The following is a 25,021-nucleotide window of genomic DNA, read 5'->3' as shown; positions in this document are numbered from 1 at the left end:
AAAGGATTGTTCAACAAACTATTAGTTTATGTGCGATGTAGCATGTATTATTTCATTTTCAATAATTTTTTGATTTTTAAAAAAAAATATATATTGAACTTGACTTAGAAAATAATGTGATATTTTGATAAATTAGTTTGTTTATTACTCATATGGAAGTCGCTTTGGATAAAAGCATCTGCTAAATGACTGTAGAACAGAATAGAATAGAATAGAATAGAATAATTGCTTTGTCAATTTCAGCTTATTTCACAGGCAGTAGTTTTTTTCCTTCTTTAACTGGAAGGTATGAATAAACTTGAGGGAAACTGTTTATGTTAAAAAATCACCTGTTTGGATTTTAGTATGTTGGTGACTCTTTTCTGTTGCAAAGTTAGCAACATTTGGTTAATCCATTGATTAACATTTGGCCTATTTGAACTCCTATAATATTGCTAATACATTACAGATAAAAATGAAAGAAATGACTAATATTATAGAACCAAGCAACACACATAGTTCCCAGATGTATTTATAGGACTAATGTTAAAAACATCCACAGACAGTTGAATCGGTTTCACGAGTTTTATGTTACTCTTATTTATCAGAAGTTTCATTGGAACAAAAACCTCATTCATTATATTTTAGCACTTGGAATTTAATGCAAATAGGAATGTTAATTTATTTTCTATGCCGTTTTTTCTAATTAGGGGTCATAGGAAGATGGAGTCTTTCCCAGAGTATCCTGGACAGGTTGCCAGTCCATCATTGGGCTATCATTACCTGTTAATGATGATTAAATTATCATTAATGCAATATTTACTAAAAAAAAAAAAAAAAAAAAAAAAAAAAAAAAAGAAAAGAAAAAAAAAGTATGAAATGTTGACAAATAATATTCAGTGGGTTAAAAATGGGTCTGGTGACTGTGAAGATGATGTAGTTTATTATTATGTGAGTTGTGTTAATAGTGTCATTGTTGGGTACTTAATGATGGAAATTATGGTAGTAAATTTTTATTGTGTGAGTGTGTGCTGGTATTGTGGGTGTTCATATTTCAAGTTATTTATGTAACTTATTTGACTGGATATTAAATTGGACTCCAGGAAAAATACCATTTGTGATGAATGACAGCTGTGGGGATCCAAACAAACAATAAATTTCCTTGTGGTAGCGAAACTAGAGTTGATGAAAACGTGACTTTTGCATTTTTTTTTTTTCTAGATACAGAAAAAAAGCTCTGGATCTAATAAAATTTATTAGAGGGCTTCTTTTTTCAACAACAACTCTCACCACTTCCCAGGACTTTTTTTTTTTTTAATTTATTTGTACTGTCACATACAATAGAACAAGGTTTTACTAGATGAAATAAATTTTGTACAAGTGGGATAACAGCATTTGTACTGTAATTCCACTAGTGTCACACATGCCTCTTATTTTCTTTCCATTAATTCACAAATGCAGCAGAATTATATTTATTTGATACTTTGCTGAGTCAAAAACTATTATTTTGAGTAAATATAGCAACATAAAACGAGATTAGATAAAGGTATAGAGGCCATTGTTACTGTCTATTTTATCTGGCTATTTTACAAGCGGACTGCCTGCTGTCAAACTTGTAGTTGCAGTAATGGCCTCCCACCGTCAGATGGCGCTCTGTTCTAACTACCAGTTAACAGCTTCAAGTGTCGCATGTTTCTTACGTGTAGCTTCAACGACACAAACAACCATTCAGCGCAGCAGTCGTAGCTGCCTGCTAACTACTTTTTTCTTTATTTGCAAGAGCTAACTTTGAGTTATAGAAATGGGTCGTGAATCTAGGTATGTCCAGAATAAGAGGTAAAGTTTGGGTGCTTATTGTTGGTCGAGTCGACTTAAATGACTGTCTTTCATCAACTATTTCCATTTGAATGGCTAACATTAGCATCTTAGCTAAGAAGATGTGATACATTTCCAGACATTTCATCTAAAAATTATCATCTAAAATTGTTATGGTTTATGAGTTCATACGTTTTGCATTCACAGTTAACATGATAATCCTATTTACTGATTCAAAGACACTACAGGAAGCGCTCGGCGTCTCGGGGGCGGTCAGGCAGTCGATCCAAGAGTCGCTCCCCGGATAAACGCTCCAAGAAAGACGATCGAGATCGGAGCCGGAGAGAGAGGTCACGAAGCCGGGACCGTCGGAGGTCCCGATCCAGAGACAGGAAAAGAGCTAGGTATGTGTTGTAGGCAAGCTGATCAGGAAGAGGTTTATAATGTCCATGCTGAGAGTTGATGTCCAATTTAGCTGTCATAAGATCACAGAGCACATCTACAGTAGTCAGTAAAGTTTCTTCACCGCAGTCACCATTTGATTGGTCCTGTTAAGAAGTAAACCTATGCTATTCTTTTTAAGTGTTACACAATTGCACATAATGATTGTATTATTATATATTAAGTTATAAAGGACAACGCTGCAAAAGGCTAAGTGAACCAGTAGCTTAATTCTCACAACAAATCACTGTAAAATAGCTGCAGCTGATCTTAAAAGCAGTTTATCAATCAGTCAATCAATTAAAGATACTTTATTCATCCCCAAGGGGAAATTCCAAGTTCAAGACAGCTCGTCCAAGGTTTGACATACAGACATGTAACAGTAATGACAAAAGAAGAATACAGAACAAAACTGAAGCTTAGGCCACGCAGCCAGTGTTTGTCTGTTATTTATCTGTTTCTTTCTAAAAAAAATTGTAGTGTTTAACAGCAGCTAGGAACACGAAATGTTTATGCCTCATGTTTTTAAAGAATTTTTTTCTAAACAACTATAATTTCTTTTGCTGTCCAGGCGCTCCAGGAGCAGGGAGAGGAGGAGGTCCAGAAGCCGTGACAGGAAGCGGTCAAGCAGCAGGAGTCGGGCCCGCAGATCCCGATCTGGCAGTCCAGCAAAGAGCAAAAAAGCTGATGAAAAGTGAGGCTACCTTTCATGATGTAACTGTTCACTTTGGTGACCAATACCCTAGGGCAGTGTTTTTCAACCACTGTGCCGTGGCACACGAGTGTGCCGTGAGAGAGAGATTATCAGATGTGCCCTGAGAAATTACCCAATTTCACCTCACTGGTCTAAAACACAGCTCTGTGTTCATCCAAACAGACCCCAGTGAAAGATAGTAAAATTCCTTCTTCTTGTGTTTATCTGATTTCTATTCAAGAGGCTTTGACAACATGGACTTTATACTAATGATATGGATTTTTTTCTTTTTTTTATATAAACATTTTGGTTTGTGGTGTGCCTTGTGATTTTTCAGTGGGAAAAAAAAAGTGCCTTGGCTCAAAAAAGCTTGAAAAACACTGCCCTAGGGATCACTGAGTGTGATTGATGAACTGTAGCATCCTTGTTGGAGTTAAGTTTTAGAAGTAATGTTTGATTGAACAACATTAGTGTTTTTAGGTGTACTTTCTGTTTAAAGAAAAAAAATCTGATCTGCTTTTTCTTAAAGCTGTTTAAATTTTTCCTGCAGGGCAAAGAGCAAAGAAAAAGACAGCCTTGATCCTGTTTCTGAGAAAAAAAAGGTTAAAGAAGAAAAAGAAGATGAAAAGGTTGAGGATGTAAGTTCCATCATTTCAGTGTTTGTTGGATTCATTAAGCAGCTTCAAACAAGCTGCATGGATGATTAAGTTCCACTAACAAGGATTTCTCACGTCATTTATGTCCCTGCAGCAAGACTTTGACCAGAACAAACTGGAGGAGGAGATGAGGAAGAGGAAGGAGCGCGTGGAAAAGTGGAGAGAAGAGCAGAGGAAGAAAGCTATTGAAAATATTGGCGAGATCAAGAAAGAATTGGAGGAGATGAAGCAGGGCAAGAAATGGAGCCTTGAGGATGATGATGGTGAGGAAGTGAACTGGATGAGGAAAGTTCCATCATGATACATGAATTATTCAACAAATATTTTGTACTTAAGATATAAACGTGTCATGAACAGCAAGCACCTGACCAGCATGTGCTGTAGCTCTGTTTTACCATCGCCATAATCAACTCCTCCTTTCAGATGATGACGAAGATGGTTCAGCTGTGATGGAGGGAGATGACGATGACGATGGGGATGCGAAGGGTAAAGAGGAGGATCTGAAAGAGGAGAAGAAAGAGGAAGGCAAGACAGAGGAGACTCCCATGGAGCAGCAGACAGAAGAGGATGAAGTGGATCCTCTGGACGCCTACATGGAAGAGGTCAAACAGGAGGTGAAGAAGTTCAACATGGGAGCCATGAAAGGAAATGATAAGGTGGGAGTAAAGACAACACACTTCATCAAGCAAATGCAGAAGTCATGAATAATCTTAGGAAGGATTTATTTTACACTGCTGTCTAAAACTGAGCTGAAAAACGTAACCATTTAACCTGTGAAACGTACCGGACACGATTTTCCTGATGTTTTCATCCCCTACTGTTTGTTCTAATCATCCGTTTTGTCTGCTCATCATAAACCGGATGTAATCTTTGTGGCTGTTCGGTCATCTCCTGCTAAACGATAGCCATGTTTTCTCATCAACAGAAAGGACAAATGACAGTAACCAAAGTTGTGACAGTTGTTAAAACCAAAAAAGGACCTCACACGCACAAGAAGAAGGGCGAGCTGATGGAAAACGATCAGGATGCAATGGAGGTGTGGTTAGAATAAATTCTCACTCTTTTTGGAAACAAATATGACTCAGATAACTTTCTCTTGCTAACTACTGCTGCTCTGCTTATCGACAGTACTCATCAGAGGAGGAGGAAGTTGACTTGCAGACAGCTCTGACAGGCTTCCAGACCAAACAGAGGAAGATCCTGGAGCCTGTTGACCATGGGAAGATCCAGTATGAGTCATACCGCAAAAACTTCTATGTGGAGGTGCCTGAGCTGGCCAGGATGACAACAGAGGGTCAGTGAACGTAATAATATTTAAACACAAGAAGAGACCTTATCCGTTGTCTTTTAATTAATTCACATCCGGAAGCTAAGTTGCGATGATGTCAGCTTTTACTGGGATATTTCTAATGGTTTAGCAGGCTGATGGGTCTCGGCCAGTTGTATCTGTTTCCAGCACTTAAACAAGCAAACATAGTTTACTCTCTGCAACACATTCCCATGTGTAAACTCACTGATCATCATATTTGTTCAATTCAGAGCGCCTTTTCTGTCTTCCTTCACTATCCATCTAAAATGTGTTTGTTTTGTGATTTTTTTTTTAATAAATACAGAAGTGAATGCATACAGACTTGAACTGGAAGGCATTACCGTCAAAGGGAAAGGTTGTCCCAAACCCATCAAGACTTGGGTGCAGTGTGGGGTTTCAATGAAGATCCTCAATGCTCTGAAGAAGTGAGTTGATGTTATATCTTTATTTTATACATTATAACCCCTGAATGAGGCATTGTGAATGTCTTTGCCTTGTAGTAGAAAACTATGTGGGTGATTTCCAGTAAGATCAGTCCAGAATCCAACTTACATAATTTTTTTGGACAATTTGTAATTCTTTCTGATTTGAAGTCATAAGAACATGTTTATTCTTTGCCTTTAAATGTAACCAGGCACAACTATGAAAAACCCACACCCATCCAGGCTCAGGCCATCCCTGCCATTATGTCGGGCCGAGATCTCATTGGGATTGCTAAGACTGGAAGTGGAAAAACCATAGCTTTCCTGCTGCCCATGTTCCGACATATCATGGATCAGAGGCCTCTGGAGGAGTCAGAGGGACCCATCTGTAAGGATCTGGCTATTTTACACTTCATTATAGCATAATGAGTCATGAAAAGTCTTAATGATTGCAAAAGGAGCCTATTTCCACAGTTTAACGACAAACCACTGATTTTTAATGCTTCAGTGTAAAAGCCTGGGGTAGGGATGCACCGATCCACTTTTTGTGAGTTCCGATCCGATATCTGAAATTTGAATAACTGCAGATACCGATATTTGATATCAAATGCGTTTTTGTGAACATTATTGTGACTATGGTTATTATTGCTGTAATAATAAACATAACAAGATTTCATTAGGTTGTTACAAATGATATATTGCCCATCCTTTCTTAAGTTACCTCATCAATACAAATATCGTTTTAAACATTACAGATCTAACAATTTCAACAAATGTTTTTTTTGATTTGGTACATTTTACCTAAATACAACCACATGTATAATTTTGAAACAAAGATCTCTCTTTTAGTGGAACAAAAAATATCACATTTTAACACTGAAGGCATTAATTTCTTTTAAAACATGTCCGAAGCCTGTCATTAAACACATCTGTGCTGGCTTGATTAGTGTGGTATTGGTTGTGGTATCGGAACACTTTTATTAATATCAAGTAGAAGTACACACACATGGTACTGAGCCGATACTGATATCTGTATCGGTGCATCCCTAGCCTGGGGTACTGATTTCAATCCCGTGTGGGCCACAGCACTGTAGTTTTCACTGTTACCTCGCTCCAAATAACCTGATTAGGAGTCATTGTGCAGAGCATTGTTGGCTTTTAGATTTAGTTAACCTGAGTCAGGTGTGTTGGAGGAGGGAGACATTGGTTGGGTTTACATGGAGCCCGATATTGGCATGAAATTAGTTTAGAAAAAAAAAATTAGATTCAATTTAAACTCCGAATGAAGTTTCATACGGGTAGAATATTCTGTTTCCCCTGACAGATTAAAAGTAAAAAAAAAAAAAAAACAAAACGTTGAAATGGGGTGTTTGTTGAATTTTGTTCTGTCTATGCATTTTGATGTGAACAGTGACGTTTGCTAACTTGAAAATACGGCAACTAAACAGAGAACACAAACTGGTCTGCAGCGGAGAGTTTGGTTTTAACTTTAAACTTTAACTTTAGTACACTTTCTTCTCTTCGTTGTCTCTGGTAAAATCACAGTATCATGTTCTTGCTTGACTAAAAGTGTGAAAACAACAAAGGCCACAAGCATGCTAAATAGATAGACCACCATGACCAATCACATTATGTTTTAAAGATCCGCGCATGCCACATGGCTGTAAGACTGATTAAATGTAATGTCACATGGAAACACTGGATCGGAATAGATCGTGTCACATGGACACACTGGATCGGAATAGATCGTGTCACATGGACACACTGGATCGGAATAGATCGTGTCACATAGAAAAAACTGGATCGGAATAGATAGCGTCACATGGAAACACTGGATCGGAATAGATCGGGTCACATGGAAACACTGGATCGGAATAGATCGGGTCACATGGACACACTGGATCGGAATAGATCATGTCACATAGAAAAAACTGGATTGGAATAGATAGCGTCACATGGAAACACTGGATCGGAATAGATTGGGTCACATGGAAACACTGGATCGGAATAGATCGGGTCACATGGAAACACTGGATCGGAATAGATCGGGTCACATGGACACACTGGATCGGAATAGATCGGGTCACATGGACACACTGGATCGGAATAGATCGGGTCACATGGACACACTGGATCGGAATAGATCGGGTCACATGGACACACTGGATCGGAATAGATCGGGTCACATGGAAACACTGGATCGGAATAGATTGGGTCACATGGAAACACTGGATCGGAATAGATCGGGTCACATGGAAACACTGGATCGGAATAGATCGGGTCACATGGACACACTGGATCGGAATAGATCGGGTCACATGGACACACTGGATCGGAATAGATCGGGTCACATGGACACACTGGATCGGAATAGATCGGGTCACATGGACACACTGGATCGGAATAGATCGGGTCACATGGACACACTGGATCGGAATAGATCGGGTCACATGGACACACTGGATCGGAATAGATCGGGTCACATGGAAACACTGGATCGGAATAGATTGGGTCACATGGAAACACTGGATCGGAATAGATCGGGTCACATGGACACACTGGATCGGAATAGATCGGGTCACATGGACACACTGGATCGGAATAGATCGGGTCACATGGAAACACTGGATCGGAATAGATCGGGTCACATGGAAACACTGGATCGGAATAGATCGGGTCACATGGACACACTGGATCGGAATAGATCGGGTCACATGGACACACTGGATCGGAATAGATCGGGTCACATGGACACACTGGATCGGAATAGATCGGGTCACATGGACACACTGGATCGGAATAGATCGGGTCACATGGAAACACTGGATCGGAATAGATCGGGTCACATGGACACACTGGATCGGAATAGATCGGGTCACATGGACACACTGGATCGGAATAGATCGGGTCACATGGAAACACTGGATCGGAATAGATCGGGTCACATGGAAACAGCTGACCTGAGATCTTTTATCAAAATGATTTTAATCAGAATATAAAAAAGTCTGCATGTAAACGTGTTCTATGAAAACCTGCAGGGCTGCAGCCATCATGGAAGTCATTAAAGGCCGTTTAACCCCAGCGATGCTCCTGGCAACGCCCTTGTATCAAACTGGCTCATTGGAGTGCTTAAATCGTTAAAAAAATCCCAGAGAAAAATACATTTTTTAAAGTACATTTCATATGTTTCTGCTCTCACAGCTGTAATCATGACTCCGACCAGAGAGCTGGCTCTGCAGATCACAAAGGAGTGCAAAAAGTTTTCCAAACCGCTGGGACTCAGGGTGGTTTGCGTGTATGGTGGCACAGGCATCAGCGAGCAGGTAAGAATAGCCACAATATTCCTGCCTTATACCTTAATTTCCAAACATATAGTCTTCTGGCTGCTCAAGGACATATATCCACTCCAATCAGGATGCAACAAGGTTAAATTTCAACTATGTTCTGCTTTATTTGTGCAGCACCAAGTCATGTCAAATCATTTTAAGACACTTGACAGACATAATCTCAATTCAAGCCAGTTATTGCATTCATTATGATCTAATTAAAGCAAATCCACAGTAGTCCCATTTATAACAACTGTGTTCATATGATTGTTACTAAAAATAGTTGCCTAGCAAAGGGAAACTAGCAGACTGCGTTGACTCTAGTCTTTGATTCATTTCTCCATGATGAGCATGCACGGGGTAATGGTGGAAAAGGAAAAAACCTGCCTTTTAATGTGGAGGAAAACCTCAGACAGAACCCGACTGAAGGAGGACGGCCATCCGTCTCAACTGGTTTGAGGTGGAAAGGCCAGGACAGAGGGATCAGAGGCACCGCAGCTTTTAGCTGCCCATAGAGAAGGAGAGATGTACAAATTAATGTTGCCGACACTGTCTGAGATTTATACACAGAAAATCAGCGGAGGGATGAAAAGGTTGGTAAGTCCTCAAAGCGTCATGAGATGTCCCTCAGCTGTCTAAGTCTGTGGCAGCATCACTAAGGGATGGCGAAACCACCCGTAGCATCGATGATCCTTGAGATTTTTTCTAATATGCGATCATTTATCATGTAAAACTGCTCTTCATCCCACGGTGTTCTTTTATTTATGAAATTTGAATTATTTATTGGCTGGGATTGAACCAGTGGAGCTTTTTACAAACAAATTGTGAAGACGAAAGCTGCAGTGATAATTCCCCCATCTTGTTTTCAGATTCAAATAGAAAATCTTCACAAAACTCTGATTTAATGGATTTTTAAAGACTTTGTCTTAAGATGAACCTGTATTTGTCATTGCTTTACCGTTTGTTCAAGACAGCATTAATCATTTCTTTCTGTATATACATACTGAAACTCAAGCTAGGCTACTGGTAAATTTCCTCCTTCTTATTCCTGTATCCTTTCTGCTTTGTATGAACTATCAGCATTTACAATAAAGTGTCTGGATTTTAGTTGTAGAGCTCCTGCACCGTGCATTTATCTCCAAAAAAAAAAAAAAATCTCAATAGAACAAAAATAAAGATCAGTAACGTGGCTCTGCATCGGTTCTGATGTGCCAAACAGCTTATTTCATTACTTATTTTCTTATGTATCTAACATGAAACGGCCAATCCGTTAACCACACAACCTTTTAACTTTTCATTAATGCAGTCTTTTGGTGTTGTTGGATTGCAGATTGCTGAGCTGAAGAGAGGAGCTGAGATCATTGTGTGCACCCCAGGAAGAATGATTGATATGTTGGGGGCCAACAGTGGTGAGTGCATCCTGTCACCTTAAAGTTGAGTATGCAAATGAAAAAGTTGGATGCCTTAAATAAATTAAAAAAAAAAAAAAAAAAAAATGGATTTAATGTTACAGTGTGTGTGTAATAATCCAAATCAGTACCATCTACTAAACTGTTGACATTATTTGACCGCTTTTGGGATCAGTCATAACGACAAGACAGTGATGTGTTTCCTGAAGATCAGGGCGTGTGCAGGTAGGTGAAGCTGGCGCTGCTTCCACCGCTCTTCAGTCTCCATTCCAAGACTAGTCGTAATGCTTGATGGGATCATATCAGGGATGTAGGCTGGTTAGGTGTGTAACTTTTACATTATAAACTAGAATAGTTTATTTCAGCTATTTAAAGACGTATCCATTAGTCTGTTTGCACACATGGTGCATCTGTAACGCTTTATCTGTCTCATTACCGTATTTTCACGACCGTACTAAAAGGCACAGTCTCAGTAATGTGTGCCCTTTCTGTATTTAACACATACATAAGGCGCACCTGACCATAGGGCGCAGGTTTTATATACCGGTACAATCCACGCCCACACTCCCCCCTTTAACATTCTCAATGCACACAAGCATACAAGTATGCCTTTTTAAAAATAGAGCGGGAACAAAACCGAGTTTGGTTGTGCTTTATTTAAGTATTGATTACAAAGTACTAACATTTTTTAATCAATCAATCATCAATAGGCGCGGGCATGGTTAAACACGCGGATAAAACAAGCACACAAGTGTGCGTATTTAAAAATAGACCGGGACCAAAACTGAGTTTGGTACTCACTTTTTTTTTTTTTTTTACCGGTAATCGTCATCAGTCAAGTCCATCAAAGTCCTCATCCTCTGTTTCTGAATTGAACAGCTGCGCTAAATCTCCAGCAAACATGGGAGGTTCACTTTCTTCACTGTCAGTCACTTTCCGTGCCGTGCGGCTCCTCTGAAATGATGCCGGCGTTTGCGAAAGCGCGGACAACAGTGCCAGCAGACACGTTAGCCCAAGCGTCTGTCCTCCAACTCGGGCCACCTTGCCTTATGTCCACGGAAACTCAGCTGCGTCTTCTTTACCTGTCGGAGCGCGTTTTCTATCTTCCTCCACTTGCGAACCATCGATTCATTAATCTTAAATTCTCTCTCGGCTGCTCGATTTCCATGTTGCTTGGCGTAGTTGATGGCCTTCAGTTTAAACTGTGCTTCATAAGAGTGTCTTTTTGCCATTTAAAAGGATTGTTAGAAAAAGGTGTTCTGCATAACGCACATACCTGTTCTTTTATATGCGATCAACGCCCACGCTTCACCCTTTAACGTTCTCAAGGTGTTCTTTACTACGTCCGATTACAACAACACCACGCACACAAAGGGCGCACTGCACTATAGGGCGCGCCGCGCATTTTGAAGAAAATCTAAGACTTTTATGTGCGCTTTATGGTCATGAAAATACGGTAATCACCTTTAAGATGGAGCTCTTGTGTCTTGTGATTGTTTTAAGACTTTAGAGTTTTGCTGAAAAATGTGGGGACATGCTGAAACTGTTAAACATGCTGGTTCTGTCATTTCCTCAGCACTGTTAACAAAGGAAGGGTATTCTCTGTTGTTTCCACACATGCGAGGTAATCTGTAATTTGTTTCCCTTGTAGGTGAAAAGGCGCTCGATCAGATAGTGCTTGATGGGGCTCCATCTCTTGTATTGTATCTTGAGGCTGTTTTCTGACTTTTACAGGTCCCTCATGTCCCTGAGATGGTACGCAAGACCAGAGCCAAGCAAAGCAATGAACAGTCTAAAATGCAGCAAAGACCCTGGCCTTAAAAATGTTTTAAAATAAGCAGACATTATTAGCTAATCGCATGTAGTCCATTCCTGAAAAAGGCTTCCTGTATTTGTCAGATTAGTTTAATGTATTTTGAAGAGAAGGCAAGCTGTTTTATTGACTGGTTTCCTCATGTTCCTCTTCCTCGATGTGTAGGCCGGGTGACCAACCTGCGCAGAGTTACGTACGTGGTTTTGGACGAAGCAGACAGGATGTTTGACATGGGCTTCGAGCCGCAGGTTGGTGTCGGCCATATTTACCCAGATTGTGAAACAGTTACAGCAGCGTTGGTTTCTTAAAGGTGGAGTATCTAAGATTTTCAATATTTTAAAAATAAATTAACTAAAAAAATAAGTACAGTCATAATTAGATAGTTTTTTTTTTAAACATGTAGGTTCCAGTCTGTCCATATTTGTTGTTATTGAATTACAAGTTTAATTAATGACAAAGATCCTTCTTAAATGTTTGCCGACCAGTAAAAAAAAAAAAAGCTTTTTGTAATTTGTCATTAATTAAATTTGTAATTTAATAATGCATCAAATATGGACAGACTGGAACCTACATGTTTAAAAAAAAAACTATCTAATTATGATTGTAGTTATTTTATTAGTTAATTTATTTAGAAAATATTGAAAATCTTACATACTCCACCTTTAAGCTTCATGCATTTACCCCAGAGAGATAGATGGTGTAAAGATGCGTGAACAAAGTGATTAAAAACTCCCATCTGCTTCCTCCACCAGGTGATGCGTATTGTGGACAACGTGCGTCCTGACCGGCAGACGGTCATGTTCTCGGCCACCTTCCCCAGAGCCATGGAGGCCCTGGCCCGCAGGATCCTTTCTAAACCCATTGAGGTGCAGGTGGGGGGCCGCAGCGTTGTCTGCTCTGATGTGGAGCAACACGTGGTAAATAGTCTTTGTTTCATCTCTGTGTCTTTGAAATAAATGCTGTATTAACTTGTTTTGAGTTTAGTTTTTTAAAATTTATTTTAAGAAGTCCCTTTTTGTTTTTAAGCCTAATAAAACCGTCCCTCTCATCTTTTGTTTGCTCTTGCAGCTGGTGATTGATGAGGATAAAAAGTTCCTGAAGCTGCTGGAGATTTTGGGTCACTACCAAGAGAAGGGATCTGTCATAATCTTTGTGGATAAACAGGAGCACGCGGACGGACTGCTGAAAGACCTGATGAAAGCATCGTACCCCTGCTTATCTTTACATGGAGGTACCGCGTCACATTCACGTTTTCACTGTTAAAATGACTTATATATGAGATTTCAGTCCTGAAGCAGCCAAGGCAAGTTTATTTATAGAGGACTGTTCAACGGGATGACTACAAGTGCTTGTTTTATTTATTTAATTTTTTATTAATTTATTTTTAGGGATCCTCTCATTTTTAACACCCATCAATAACAAAATATTGTGCCATATCTGATAAAGAATATTATTAATATTACTTGTTTTCTGCCACTTGTAACCTTTAGTTGATGTGACTGTTCCCTCCCGCCACTCGTGATATGACCAACACTGTCACAGTTGTCCACATTTGATCTGTTGACATTTAGGGCTTTTTTTTGTCATTACTTCAGGCATTGATCAGTACGACAGAGACAGCATCATCAACGATTTCAAGAACGGAGTATGTCGTCTGATGGTGGCCACCTCTGTGGCAGCAAGAGGTCTGGATGTGAAGCAGCTGATCCTGGTGGTCAACTACAGCTGCCCCAACCACTATGAGGACTATGTCCACAGGGCGGGACGCACGGGCAGAGCTGGCAACAAGGTTAGTCTCATTAGAGTACCATGCGGTACAACAGTCTACATGGCTTTATAAGACTGAATTAGACCTGCTTGTTATTTTTTAAGCTTATTGAGTTAAGAAGATTTAACAGCAGGACTTCTCCATCTTCTTCCTTCCTCAGGGATATGCTTACACTTTCATCACTGAGGATCAGGTTCGCTACGCTGGCGATATCATCAAGGCCTTGGAGCTGTCGGGGTCTCCCGTCCCTCCAGAACTGGAACAGCTCTGGGGCTCCTTTAAAGACCAGCAGAAAGCGGTAAAATAAAGCTGCTTTTACCAGCTCAGACTTGGATATCATCAACTTTGTTTACTCTTTTTAAGTAAACTAAAACACAGTTAGCACAGCTGGTTTAGCTTTCTGTACCTCACTTTTAATTCTTTTACCTTTCAATATTATTCTTTTTTTTTTTTTTTTTATTATGATGCCTTACGTCAACTTGGTCCCACAAGGGCCTGCAGGTTTTAACATATCCCTGCAAAAACACACATGACTCCAATAAATGATTCATCGTGCAGACTTTCATTGGCTGTTGGGTCCATTTAATTTGAGTCAAGGGCGTTGAAGCAGGGGTACATAGAAAGCCTGTAGGGCTTGTGGGACCTAGTTGCATAGCCCTGCCATACAGAGTATATAAGTTCAGTTTAGAAGGATCTAGAAATATATGAAGTAGGTGGCTTGTACTTAGAAATTTTCTATCTGAAAATTAAATATCTTTTTTTGTTTGTTTGTTTCCCTTCCTATCTGCACTTTCATGCATGCAGGAGGGTAAGACCATAAAGAGCAGCAGTGGCTTCTCAGGAAAAGGGTTCAAGTTTGATGAGACAGAGCATGCCTTGGCTAACGAAAGAAAGAAGCTGCAGAAAGCTGCTCTTGGATTGCAGGACTCTGATGATGAAGATGGAGCCTTGGATGTGAGTAACCTTTTCATTTCTTTCCATATTACAACATTTAAAAAATCTGGCCAAAATCCTTCACTGACTTTGTCATTTTAAAATGTTGTATTAATTCATAAATATTTAAAAGATCATCAAACATTTATTCAAACTTCTCCCTTCCTTAGATTGAGGAGCAAATTGAAAGCATGTTTAATTCAAAGAAGCGGGTGAAGGATCTCTCAGCTCCTGGTGCGGCTGCTGGTCCAGTCGGAGCTGTGGCAGCTACAGCAGCTGCTCCTGGAGGCCTGCCAGGAGTCGCACCCGCATCTGCTGGAAACATCCAGAAACTGGAGATGGCTAAAAGGCTGGCCCTCAAGATCAACGCTCAGAAGAACTTGGGCGCTGAGGCTCAGGTACGCCAAAGCTCTCTCGCCAGCGTTGATAATGATGCTTCAGTTCCAACATTGTTGTGTTGTCTCTGTTATCAATGTTTTTACTGATTTACATAAAAGTTTCCATTTGCGTCATTGGCAATAAAATAGGCCAAGTTTTCCTGTAAATAACCTAAATGTTCTTTTTTTCTGCGTACAGGATGTGATGCAGCAGGCTACCAATGCCATCCTGCGTGGCGGGCCCATCATGACACCCTCTGTGTCAGCCAAGACCATCGCAGAGCAGCTGGCTGAGAAGATCAATGCCAAGCTTAACTACACACCTGTGGAGAAGCTGGAGGAAGAGCGGCAGGCGGCCGAACAGGCGGAGACGGTCAGGAGATACGAAGAGGAGCTGGAGATCAACGACTTTCCTCAGGTCAGCTGCAAACACAGCTGCATTCACAGTCATGTAGTTTGTACAGGATAAATATGTTTTATTAGATGTTTCTACCAAATGTAAAATGTCAGGTCATGAAATAATGTAAATGTGTCAAACATGTCTCTGATCATGTCGGAGCTTGTTGAGATGATGGAATCGGCATTGGAAGTGAAACAAGGTTGAAACTTGGTTTTCTTCTTATTTTAATAATTATTTCAGCAAAATATTAAGTATTCATTAATCTGAGATGGACTATTAAAATCAAAGTTTGGAAAGGTACTTCCTTTTTTTTACCAACTCTTAATTGTGATCTAGAGGTTTTTTATGAGAACTCAAACTCCTGGGATTTTAAGTAGTTAAGTTTGACTCTTAAGCTTTTTGTAAAATGGACAGATGGTATAATGGACAGTTTTTTTTTTAATTTTAAAGTACCAAGCTCCTTACAGAATTTACACACTTAGGGCTGTGACGATATGCTTTTGTCCTGATTCTCTTCGATTCTGACTTTTTGGGTGCCAATTCGATTTTAATTGTGTTTCTCACAATTCCTCGATATTGCGGATTTTTGTAGATTAAAAACAAAATAAATGTAAAAAACTTTTTTTTTACTCGTCATTTTTCTTGATTTCAATGAGAGGGAAAAAAAGAACACAGTACCCGTACCATCATTCAGCTGCTATAATGCCCAAGAAGACAAGTTAAAGGATCAATAAAAACAATAAAAATGACTAAAATAATCCATTATATAATTTTTATTTAGTTGGAAAAAAAAGTTTTGTTTTGTTTTTGTTTGGTTTTTTTTTAACAAAAAAAATCCATTTTAAAATTGTGGAGCAAAAAAATCCCAATTTTCGTTTTTTCGATACGATTTTCCCACCCCTACTGCTCGTACATCTCCTGGTGAACTGTTCTGTAGTTTTAAAAAAGATCCTTTCCTGTTTTCTCATAGACGGCCAGGTGGAAGGTTACATCTAAAGAGGCTCTGCAAAGGATCGGCGAATACTCTGAAGCCGCCATCACCATCAGGGGAACCTATTTCCCTCCAGGCAAAGAACCCAAAGAAGGAGAACGCAAGATTTATTTGGCTATTGAGAGTATGTATCACAGAAGTATTGTGTCTGAACCGCTGCTGTCCTGTCACCTGGAACATGCTTTGCAGAATATTTGTACCGTCAGCATTTCATGCGTCTCACCTCTGCTCTGTTACGGATGCTGGATGATGATGATGATGATGACAGAGATTTTCTGAGAGGCTCCCAGCAGCCGGTGCACTTCCTCAGGGTTTTATTGATAATATCCCTCTTATGAGGGTGACTGGTTTTACTTTGCTGGTAAAATTTTGATGTAAATTAGATAAAATTTGGAGATTGTGGCGTTAAAACCAGGATGCTTTTTTGTTAAATGGACAATATCCATTTTATCTTATTTTTAAGTTTTTAATACTGCCATGTTTTCTGAAATAAAACTTCCTTTGCTGATTATTAATCTTTATTTTTAGGTGCGAATGAACTGGCTGTGCAGAAAGCCAAAACAGAGATTACCCGGCTAATTAAGGAAGAGCTCATCAGACTAGTAAGTTTCTACTTCTACTGGATGTCAGTATTATTTCAAATGCTGCATGATGAACAAAGACTGGCTGTGGAGCAAATCTTTAAAATATTTCTCCTTCTTTTTCTTTCTCTTAGCAAAATTCTTATCAGCCTACGAGCAAAGGCCGGTACAAAGTATTGTAGAGGAGGAACCAAGGCTCAAGAGAGGAGTTTCCATCGCTCAGCACCCCCTTATCCCTGCAGTTTCACCAACATGTTGAAGAATATTTTGGTGTATATTTTAATAATAATCCCTTTTAATTAATTATCACAGATTAGTTCTTTTTTTTTTTCCCAGTCCTGCTTCACCCGTCTGTTCTGTTTTTTGTTTTTTTTTTTATACTTGCAAATACCAGCTATCAGTGTTGTCAAACTGGCACAATCCTACAATGAGCTATCTGTGACACATTTTTTTTAATATAGAGCTTATTTTCTTTCATGTTTTGGTCAGATTAAAGCAACAGCGTTTTCCAGAAGAAACCATCAGACGAGAACTGTTTTTACTTTTCATCTCAATAAAACGATGTGTTGCTTTGGAAAAACAGTTATTGTCCACAGTTATTTGTTTTTCAGTTTTTAAATCTGTCCGGAAACTGTGTATTGTGAGGCCTGATGACGTAAATTATTCAATAGCCTTTAGTTTTTATATTATTTATCACTGGAGAGGAGTCTTTGGGAAGCATGCTGGAATGTGACTCGGATTTGAAGACAGCTTGAAAGATAAAGCAATTTATTTATTTATGAATAGATGTGATTTTTGATGAATAAGGGTTTTCTCTGCTTTACTATGAGAACATTGTTAGTATGTGAAAGTATTTGAGGAGGGAAGAGAAGCCTAGAAACCCCACAACCTATGTTTACTGCTTTGCGCATGCTCAGATTGCGCTCCCGTTTTATTAATTTTTAATGGAAAATGGCTGCGTTCCTCCTCCAGACCGCTGGAGCTGGCAAATAATAATAATAAAAAGCTGTCTACCTGATCCATCTGCCATTTCATCGTCTTTTACGGCGAAATAAGTCGATGTGGTGATTGCTAGCTAGCAAGCCGACGTCCTGTTGTGCGGATAATGAGATAGGAAAATGGACCGACTCACGCTTTGAGGGATGAAAGATCATTTTGCTCCTTAACCCTTTCTGCTCCGAGATCTGCGAACAATCGAGGTACAGTAACCTTAGTGCTAATACTGGTAGCAGAGGTGTTTCCACTAATGTAAATTAAATCAAGTACGTGGGCACTTTTGGAGGTGTTATCGAGGTTTAAAGCCTTTTTCTGTTATGTGGGCTGGAGCAAAGCTATCCGTAGTGATGCACTGTTCATGTCACACGAGATAAACTGAGATTTTATTTTTTATTTTTTGTCGTCTGGGCGCAAAGATGCCGAGTGCATGTGCATATTTTTGTGAATGGACATGACTACAGATAGGACAATGTCTGTGATAGTACAGTCCACACCTCCAGGCGTCCTGTTCCCTCTGCAGGAGAGAAAACAGCATTATCTGCTGCAGCCTGTCCTTTTCAGGGTTTTTTTTTTTTTTTTTTTTTTTTTTTTTTTTTTTAAAGTATTTATAGCTTCATTTTGGAGCTGACCTTTTAAGACTGCTGCTGAAATGAACGTGCACAAACAAGCAAATGTTTAAGTGTAGACTTGCTATGTTATTGGGTTTACCATGGCAGCTCTGAGGTAGTTCATTGTTTAGTGTTGCTTTAAGGCACTGCTACGCCACTACTCTTGTCCTCAAGGTAAACTGACTATTTCTTTAACAAAGGCCTTTTAAAAGGATTGGTCTGTTACTCACTCACATAAAAAGCTAATACAACGATTTACAAATAATATAAACTATATGTTTGATAAGAAATAATTTAAAAATAAATAAATAAATATATATATATATATATATATATATATATATATATATATATATATATATATATATATATATATATATATATATATATATATATATATAACTGGTGTGGCAGAGAAGTTTTGTTTTTGTGACACAGCTTGTTAACTTTGTTGGTATTAAAAGTGAAGATGATGAAGGGCTCAGTGTTTGGTGCATGAGTAAATGGTGCAAACATCCAGGAACAAATGGAGTTTTATGTTTTTTAATATATTTGGAGGATTTTAAACTTATACAGTATATTTCTTAAGATGTGGAACATATTTATAGACAAGACACGAGGTTGACATTTAGTTTTGTTGTAAAAATGATGGTTTCTTTAAAGAATTGGTAGCACATGCAGTGTTGCACTTGATCATAAAAGCCGTTAAAAAGAAGATATTTACTCTTGTTGCCTGCCCTTATCCTGAGATCTTTAAGACAAATTCATTTGTGGAAAATAATCTGTGATGTTACCAATATTTGTAAATTATGCATCTTTAGGAAATATTTAGTCTCATTTTAAGATGAAAATTTCAGCTCGAAAGCCTACTACATCCATGGTGGATTTGGGTGAATGCATTAGCAGACATTTAATAGGTAACAATCCTGGCATGCAGGTTTTACAGTAACATGTAGCTGTTGTGTTTTTTAAGGAAAGCCTTTCTTATTTTAGACCATAATGAAACAGCACAACTTTGACTACAATCCAGACCTGGCTCTTCTCAGAGTTCTCAGCTTCAGCAGACAGGTTATGAAGATGTTTAGCTTTTTTTTTTCTATGTATTTTACATAATCATTTCATTTTGTAGTTTCACTCATATAGAAACAAGATTGTACATCCTCTCTAGCTTACAAGCTCTATACAAAATTTAAAGTGAAAATAAAATGATGGTGGTTGGATGGTTGAAGGAAACACCTATTCCTGCTGTTGTTAAAGTAACATTTAATGTTGGGCTTCAATTAAGTTTACTGAAGTAAACAACTTTGATTTCTATGTTTAGAGCCACAGTTAAACACCATAAACTAACTTTTCTTTCAGACTTGATCAAAACACAAAGTCTTGATCAGTCAAGCTCTGCAGCTCGTCCTTTGAGGAGTGAAGAATCTGCAAGAGGGATTAAAAAGCATGACCAAAAAAATCCTCTGCAGGGCAAGAAGTTCAACCTTTTTGTTGTGTTAGTCATGATTTTGACAAATAGGAACCTTTAATAAACACGCAAGTTTGTAGTTAAGAAAAAAAACTAGTGGAGGTTTTCAATCCGGTTAAATGTTTCTGATGAAATCATCCCTTCGTTTTGTTTGAATGAAAATGAAAGCAAATGGCGAAATTAGTCATGGCTTACCTACTCCCTCTCCACATGCACCGTTTTCTTAATTGTCCATAATAAAGCAACACAAATGTTTCATTTTGAAGTATTGAAGTATTAAGAACCAGTTTTGGAAATGTATATCTCAGTGTTTGTCATCTTTACCATTTTTGGTTATATGCAGAATAAACAATAATAAAAAAAATTCAAATGATCAGTCCATGTGAAATGCGAACAACTCTAACGTGTTTTTGTTTCCCTTCTTTACACGACAGGCTGAAAGACTCCGGTTATAATTATTTACGATTTGCAGCAAACGCGAAACTCTTGAGAAATTCATAGGTTTAATTACATGGATCCAACAAAGTTTTTCACAACTGCTCATTAATTTGAGTCAGGTGTGTTGGAGCAGGGAAACATTGAAAACCTGCAGGACCGTGGCCCTCGTGGGACCGGATTGGGTAGCCCGGATGTAGAGTTATATTCTGCTGTAGCAGTTTTTAGTTCCAGCATTGATGAAGAAGCCTCTGACTGAACATACTTTGTGGTTTGATCTCTGTGTGATGCAGATGGTGGTGCGAACCGTCGTTTCAAGCAGGTCTTGCAACATTCCTCTTTGCATAAGCTCCTGATGACTCCCCAGCACACAGCCAGTCTCTCTTCAAGAATTCATTTAGTTTCTTTGAATCATGAGCTGTAATTCTGCTGCCGTAAGAGATGACTGCAAGTATCTGTGTTCAGACAGGAGGGGATCTCAGCAAAACGTTCCCAATACTGAAGAGAGACAGCTCTGGTCTGATTTGTGTTTAGAACATTGTTTCACGATCAGAGAATCACAAATCTTTGAACCAAACATGATTAATTTCTCTTCCTTTTATGTTTTCTTATTTCTTATTGTTAGGATGGAACTACTTGGTAATTTTTCTGAGAGTAACATCAGGGTCAGGAATGAGAGTAAGCTTGCTTGGTTGAATTGAATTAACTCAGTGCAGAAACTAGAAACCAATCTGCATGCAAGTATTAGTAACTTGACCTTGATTTGGACAGACATGGGTCTCCAGTGGGGTGATGTGCTCTTTATAGTTGATCAAATAACAGAAATGTCTTTATTTTCTGAAGTTATCCGTCAAGGAGCATTACTGTAATTGAGGTGAGAAACAATCGTGACATCTCCCTTTTCTTCTTTTAATGATATTTTCTGAATATTTTCACATGTTCATACACATAGCTATACCAATGTGTTAACTGTAATCTACAATATCCACACAATAGAGTACAACAGGAAGTGGCTTAAAACGTAGCGTTTAATAAAGATTGTCAGACTGATGTGACATAATCACTATTCGGGGCGGGGGGGGCGGTTTAGGTCTGTTTAATAATGCAAGTGTTGTTCTTTAGAGTCATTTACTTTTTTAAATCTAGTATTATATGATCCGGACATCGCTGCTGAAACTGCCATTATGTGAGAATAACATGTTGTTTTTGATCCCCAGCAGAAGATGATGCGCCAGGTGACAACCAGCGACTTCTGCATGAGTAGCAGGCCGTCTTGCCTTGCTGAAGATGGCCACCACCCCGCCTCTCACTTTGACCTGTGCACATCACAGCCCAATAAGTTCTACCCTCCTCCCCCTCCAACATCCCTCCAAATGACGCTGGCTCCCATGGCCTTGCCCACCCAGAGCCACAAGTCCATGGTGTGCCAGAGACAGGATGCCCTTGGGGCTGACCCGCGCTCGCCTGGGAAAATAGCAGGTTTGAAAGGCACCGAGCAAGCGCCGGATGAGGGCAAGAAGAAGAGCAAAGGCGTTGGGAAGTCCGGGAGACGCGGGAGGCCATTGGGAACAACCAAACTGGCTGGATACAGAACCAGCACTGGGCGACCTCTCGGCACCACCAGAGCCGCCGGTTTCAAGACGAGCCCGGGAAGGCCGCTCGGCACAACCAGAGCCGCGGGGTATAAGGTCAGCCCCGGAAGGCCTCCCGGGAGCATCAAAGGCCTGTCTCGCCTCAACAAACTGGCTTACAGTAGCACCTGCAGCGGAGCAGCTTTCCCTTATCCACTGCCACACAAAGACATCCTCTGTGAAGCTCCGTGCAAAGAGAAGACAGCCAACGAGTAAAGGCGCCACTTCACCCCTTAACTGTTGGAATAATAGACACGTGCAAGTTTCCTGTTGCATTTGGTGGTGATGACAGTATTACACAAACTCCTTTAAAGCTGAAAGGAGTTTTTTTCTTTTTTTCTTCTTTTTTTTTTTTTGTTTTTTGTTAAATATTGGTATTGTTGTCATTTGTGTGCCTGCCACCTGGTTTAATGACCGTTCGTTTTTCAGTGCTACTGCTGGAGATCTATGGTGTGTTAACACTTTCACTCCATATTGCTGTGTGTTTTTCTAAGGTACAAAAAGAAGCGTTCGGTGGACAAGACGTTTTATCAGTAGTGGTAGCTTAATTTCGAGTGTTATATGTAGCATTTTAATACCAATGAAACTTTCATGTAAAGATATTTGTTTTAATTTTAATTGCTAACATAAAAAAAAAACAAAACAACTTTTTTCTTGAGAGGATTAATAGCAAGAATTACGTAAAATCCGCTGGGCTGCTACAAAACGAGGAGAGAATGTACTTTTTCTGTTCATCACGCCACAGCTTGCAATTTAAAGTAGACGATGCTGCATTTTCACTCTTTTGTTTAGACAGGTGAAAAATCAAGACAGATGAGAAAGCTTTACTCAGCTCCACAATCAACGCTAAAGACGCAGCTCATCTGGACGAAATGGTGGTCTTCTTTCTTTAAACATCAGCTTGCGAAATGTCTGTTAATTGCATGCAAATATCTCCACCTGACTTAACGTACAATTTATGACAAGATTGATCATTTCATTCGATCTTTTTCACATGCAAATGTTCAGCTCACGCCCTGCTTTTCTGTCAGGTGCTGCACATCGCTGACTGTGGTTACTGTTTCTGCTGAGAACTTGAAAATGTTCGGATGTTAACGCAGCAGATTCGGCTTAATTCGGGATCGCTCTTCGTGACTGAGACTCAAGATCGCTGATCTTGGCAACCAGAGAAACAAGCAAGCAGCTGTTGCAGGAGTCCTCACTGTAGCATTAATAATTTGCTTTTTCATAGCAAATAATGACTTTGATTTTGTCAGCTTGTTAAGGGCCTGGGTGCAGCTGGGAAACTTTTGATACTAGTATGTGTTACAGTACAGATACCCAAATTATGCATTTTATAAGTCCCTGTTTTTCTACACATCATTTAAATTATGTCTCACCTCATAGCAACATAATAAATAACCTTACCTTGGAGAAAAAAAAGGAGGTCCTTAATAGCAAAGCGTGTCTTTAAAATCAGGAGTTACTATAGAATAAGTAAGGCTGAACATGTGATCATGCTTTCTATACCTGTTTTGTATGTGATGAATTTTTCTTTTTTTTATCCTTGTTGCTACAGTATTGTCCCAGTGTTGTCCAACTGTTTTACTTTGTGGTTGTTTTTACACTCCCAGCTGTTTGAATGAAATGTGTTCTCATTTAACACGGCAGAGTCTTAACGCGTATCTTCATATTTAGAAAGAGAAATGCAGCTTTGCTTTACTTTAAAAGGGATATTTGTCACCTAAAGCACCTATTTATATATTTTAGTTGTCATTTTATTCGTAACAGTAAAAACCAGATGACCAATTAGGTACAAATATAAATTTAAATGTATTTGTCTTAATAGTACACTTGTCTCAAGAGAAGGACCAGATAAGAATACGATCAGCAAATGTCATAAATGTATCTGTAAATGCACTGATTATAAATGGTAGTGTAATGATAGAACGTATTTACAAAAACTTTAATTAGATATGATAATTGTCAATGTATCTTATTGGCACCCTTGCCCAAGAAATACCAGATTATACATGTGTGCATTTGCATTTCAATTCTAAGTTGTAAAAAGTGTTAGTCCCTTGCTGACATGGCTGTAGTTTCTTTACATCCCTTTTAAAATGGCAATTATTATTATCTTTATTATAGCAATTTAATATGCTCACCCCAACCAAAACGCTTGAAATATAACTGTTAGGAAACAGATGTTTTCATCTTCATATATTTACAGATATATGGAATTTTTTTTTTTTTTTTTTTTTGTTTTACTTAATATTAGTTTTTTTTTCCACAACACATATAGCACTTACCTGTAAATAGAGTACAGCTCACATAATGTTAAATATATCCTTATACATCTTATTGAAGTATGATAACTTGGCAGACCATTTTTTTTTTGTCTATTTATTACAAACTCCCTTAGTAATTTATTTTAAATTCTTGAATCCACCTCAACTCCAGAAAATGAAGAAAAAACAGTTTTTTTAAGTTGCTCTTCTTTAAATTTGGTGCAGTAATCTGTTTTATATATTGTAGGCTACTGCGCAAACTTTTTTAGTGTCACTTTTTATTATTATTGTATTTTTGAACCGGCATACAATGCCTTTAATCTTGTGTTTTTGTGATTTGTGTGATGTAAAACAAACATAATAAAAATGCCACTCAGGCATCTTTTTTTTTTTTTTTTTTAACCCTTTTTAACCAAAGAATGTGAACAGACTACAGACATTTTAACATGTTACAAACTAACCTTAGCACAGAAGTTGCCCCGTAAAAAGAAAAAACCTGCAGTCACAGTGCGTTAATCCATTTATTGTTGAGATTGAAACTTTCAAGTGATTGCATCTCAACTCAAATAATCAAAATGTCAGTTTCTTGAATGCATTTTAAACTATAATGTAAACTTCATTGTGTTTCATTGTTGTTTTTATACACATCTGTTCTTCATCTGTGCTTCAAAAGTAACTTTATTTTAATATAGAATTAGTATG

The 25,021-nt window shown here is 38.7% G+C and overlaps 2 protein-coding genes across 3 annotated transcripts; both read left to right on the top strand.

Moving 5' to 3' along the window:
* The first annotated feature begins 1,685 nt into the window (after nt 1-1,685).
* Nucleotides 1,686-17,558, top strand: ddx46 (DEAD (Asp-Glu-Ala-Asp) box polypeptide 46). 2 transcript variants are annotated; one of them, XM_079247233.1, is made up of 23 exons: nt 1,686-1,815; nt 2,034-2,198; nt 2,807-2,929; nt 3,480-3,567; nt 3,680-3,848; nt 4,009-4,241; nt 4,511-4,621; nt 4,714-4,879; nt 5,199-5,319; nt 5,529-5,704; nt 8,518-8,639; nt 9,973-10,051; nt 12,030-12,112; nt 12,617-12,781; nt 12,933-13,095; nt 13,460-13,653; nt 13,793-13,930; nt 14,437-14,586; nt 14,736-14,963; nt 15,142-15,360; nt 16,313-16,457; nt 16,862-16,935; nt 17,049-17,558. In XM_079247233.1, exons 1-23 carry the CDS (start codon nt 1,781-1,783, stop codon nt 17,094-17,096), a joined length of 3,195 nt encoding a protein of 1,064 aa, XP_079103359.1. In that variant the 5' UTR covers nt 1,686-1,780; the 3' UTR covers nt 17,097-17,558. The 2 variants fall into 2 exon arrangements, with proteins under 2 accessions (XP_079103359.1, XP_079103360.1); XM_079247234.1 differs by having other exon boundaries at nt 1,691-1,797.
* Nucleotides 17,559-21,644: 4,086 nt separating this feature from the next.
* cUnh5orf24 (chromosome Un C5orf24 homolog) lies at nt 21,645-22,268 on the top strand (the record flags this gene model as incomplete). Its single annotated transcript, XM_079247874.1, has 1 exon — nt 21,645-22,268. One exon carries the CDS (start codon nt 21,645-21,647, stop codon nt 22,266-22,268), a length of 624 nt encoding a protein of 207 aa, XP_079104000.1.
* Nucleotides 22,269-25,021: the final 2,753 nt, after the last annotated feature.

This window comes from Telmatherina bonti, assembly GCF_933228915.1.
Source record: "Telmatherina bonti genome assembly, chromosome: 10".
NCBI lineage: Eukaryota > Metazoa > Chordata > Actinopteri > Atheriniformes > Telmatherinidae > Telmatherina > Telmatherina bonti.
This window is presented reverse-complemented; position numbering and strand designations above follow the sequence as displayed.

Coding starts and splice junctions, on each gene's coding strand:
- ddx46 (XM_079247233.1), top strand. CDS start 1,781: ATGGGTCGTGAATCTAGGTATGTCCAGAATAAGAG. Junction 4,242..4,510: donor CCATGAAAGGAAATGATAAG/GTGGGAGTAAAG, acceptor TCTCATCAACAG/AAAGGACAAATGACAGTAAC. Junction 5,320..5,528: donor ATCCTCAATGCTCTGAAGAA/GTGAGTTGATGT, acceptor AAATGTAACCAG/GCACAACTATGAAAAACCCA.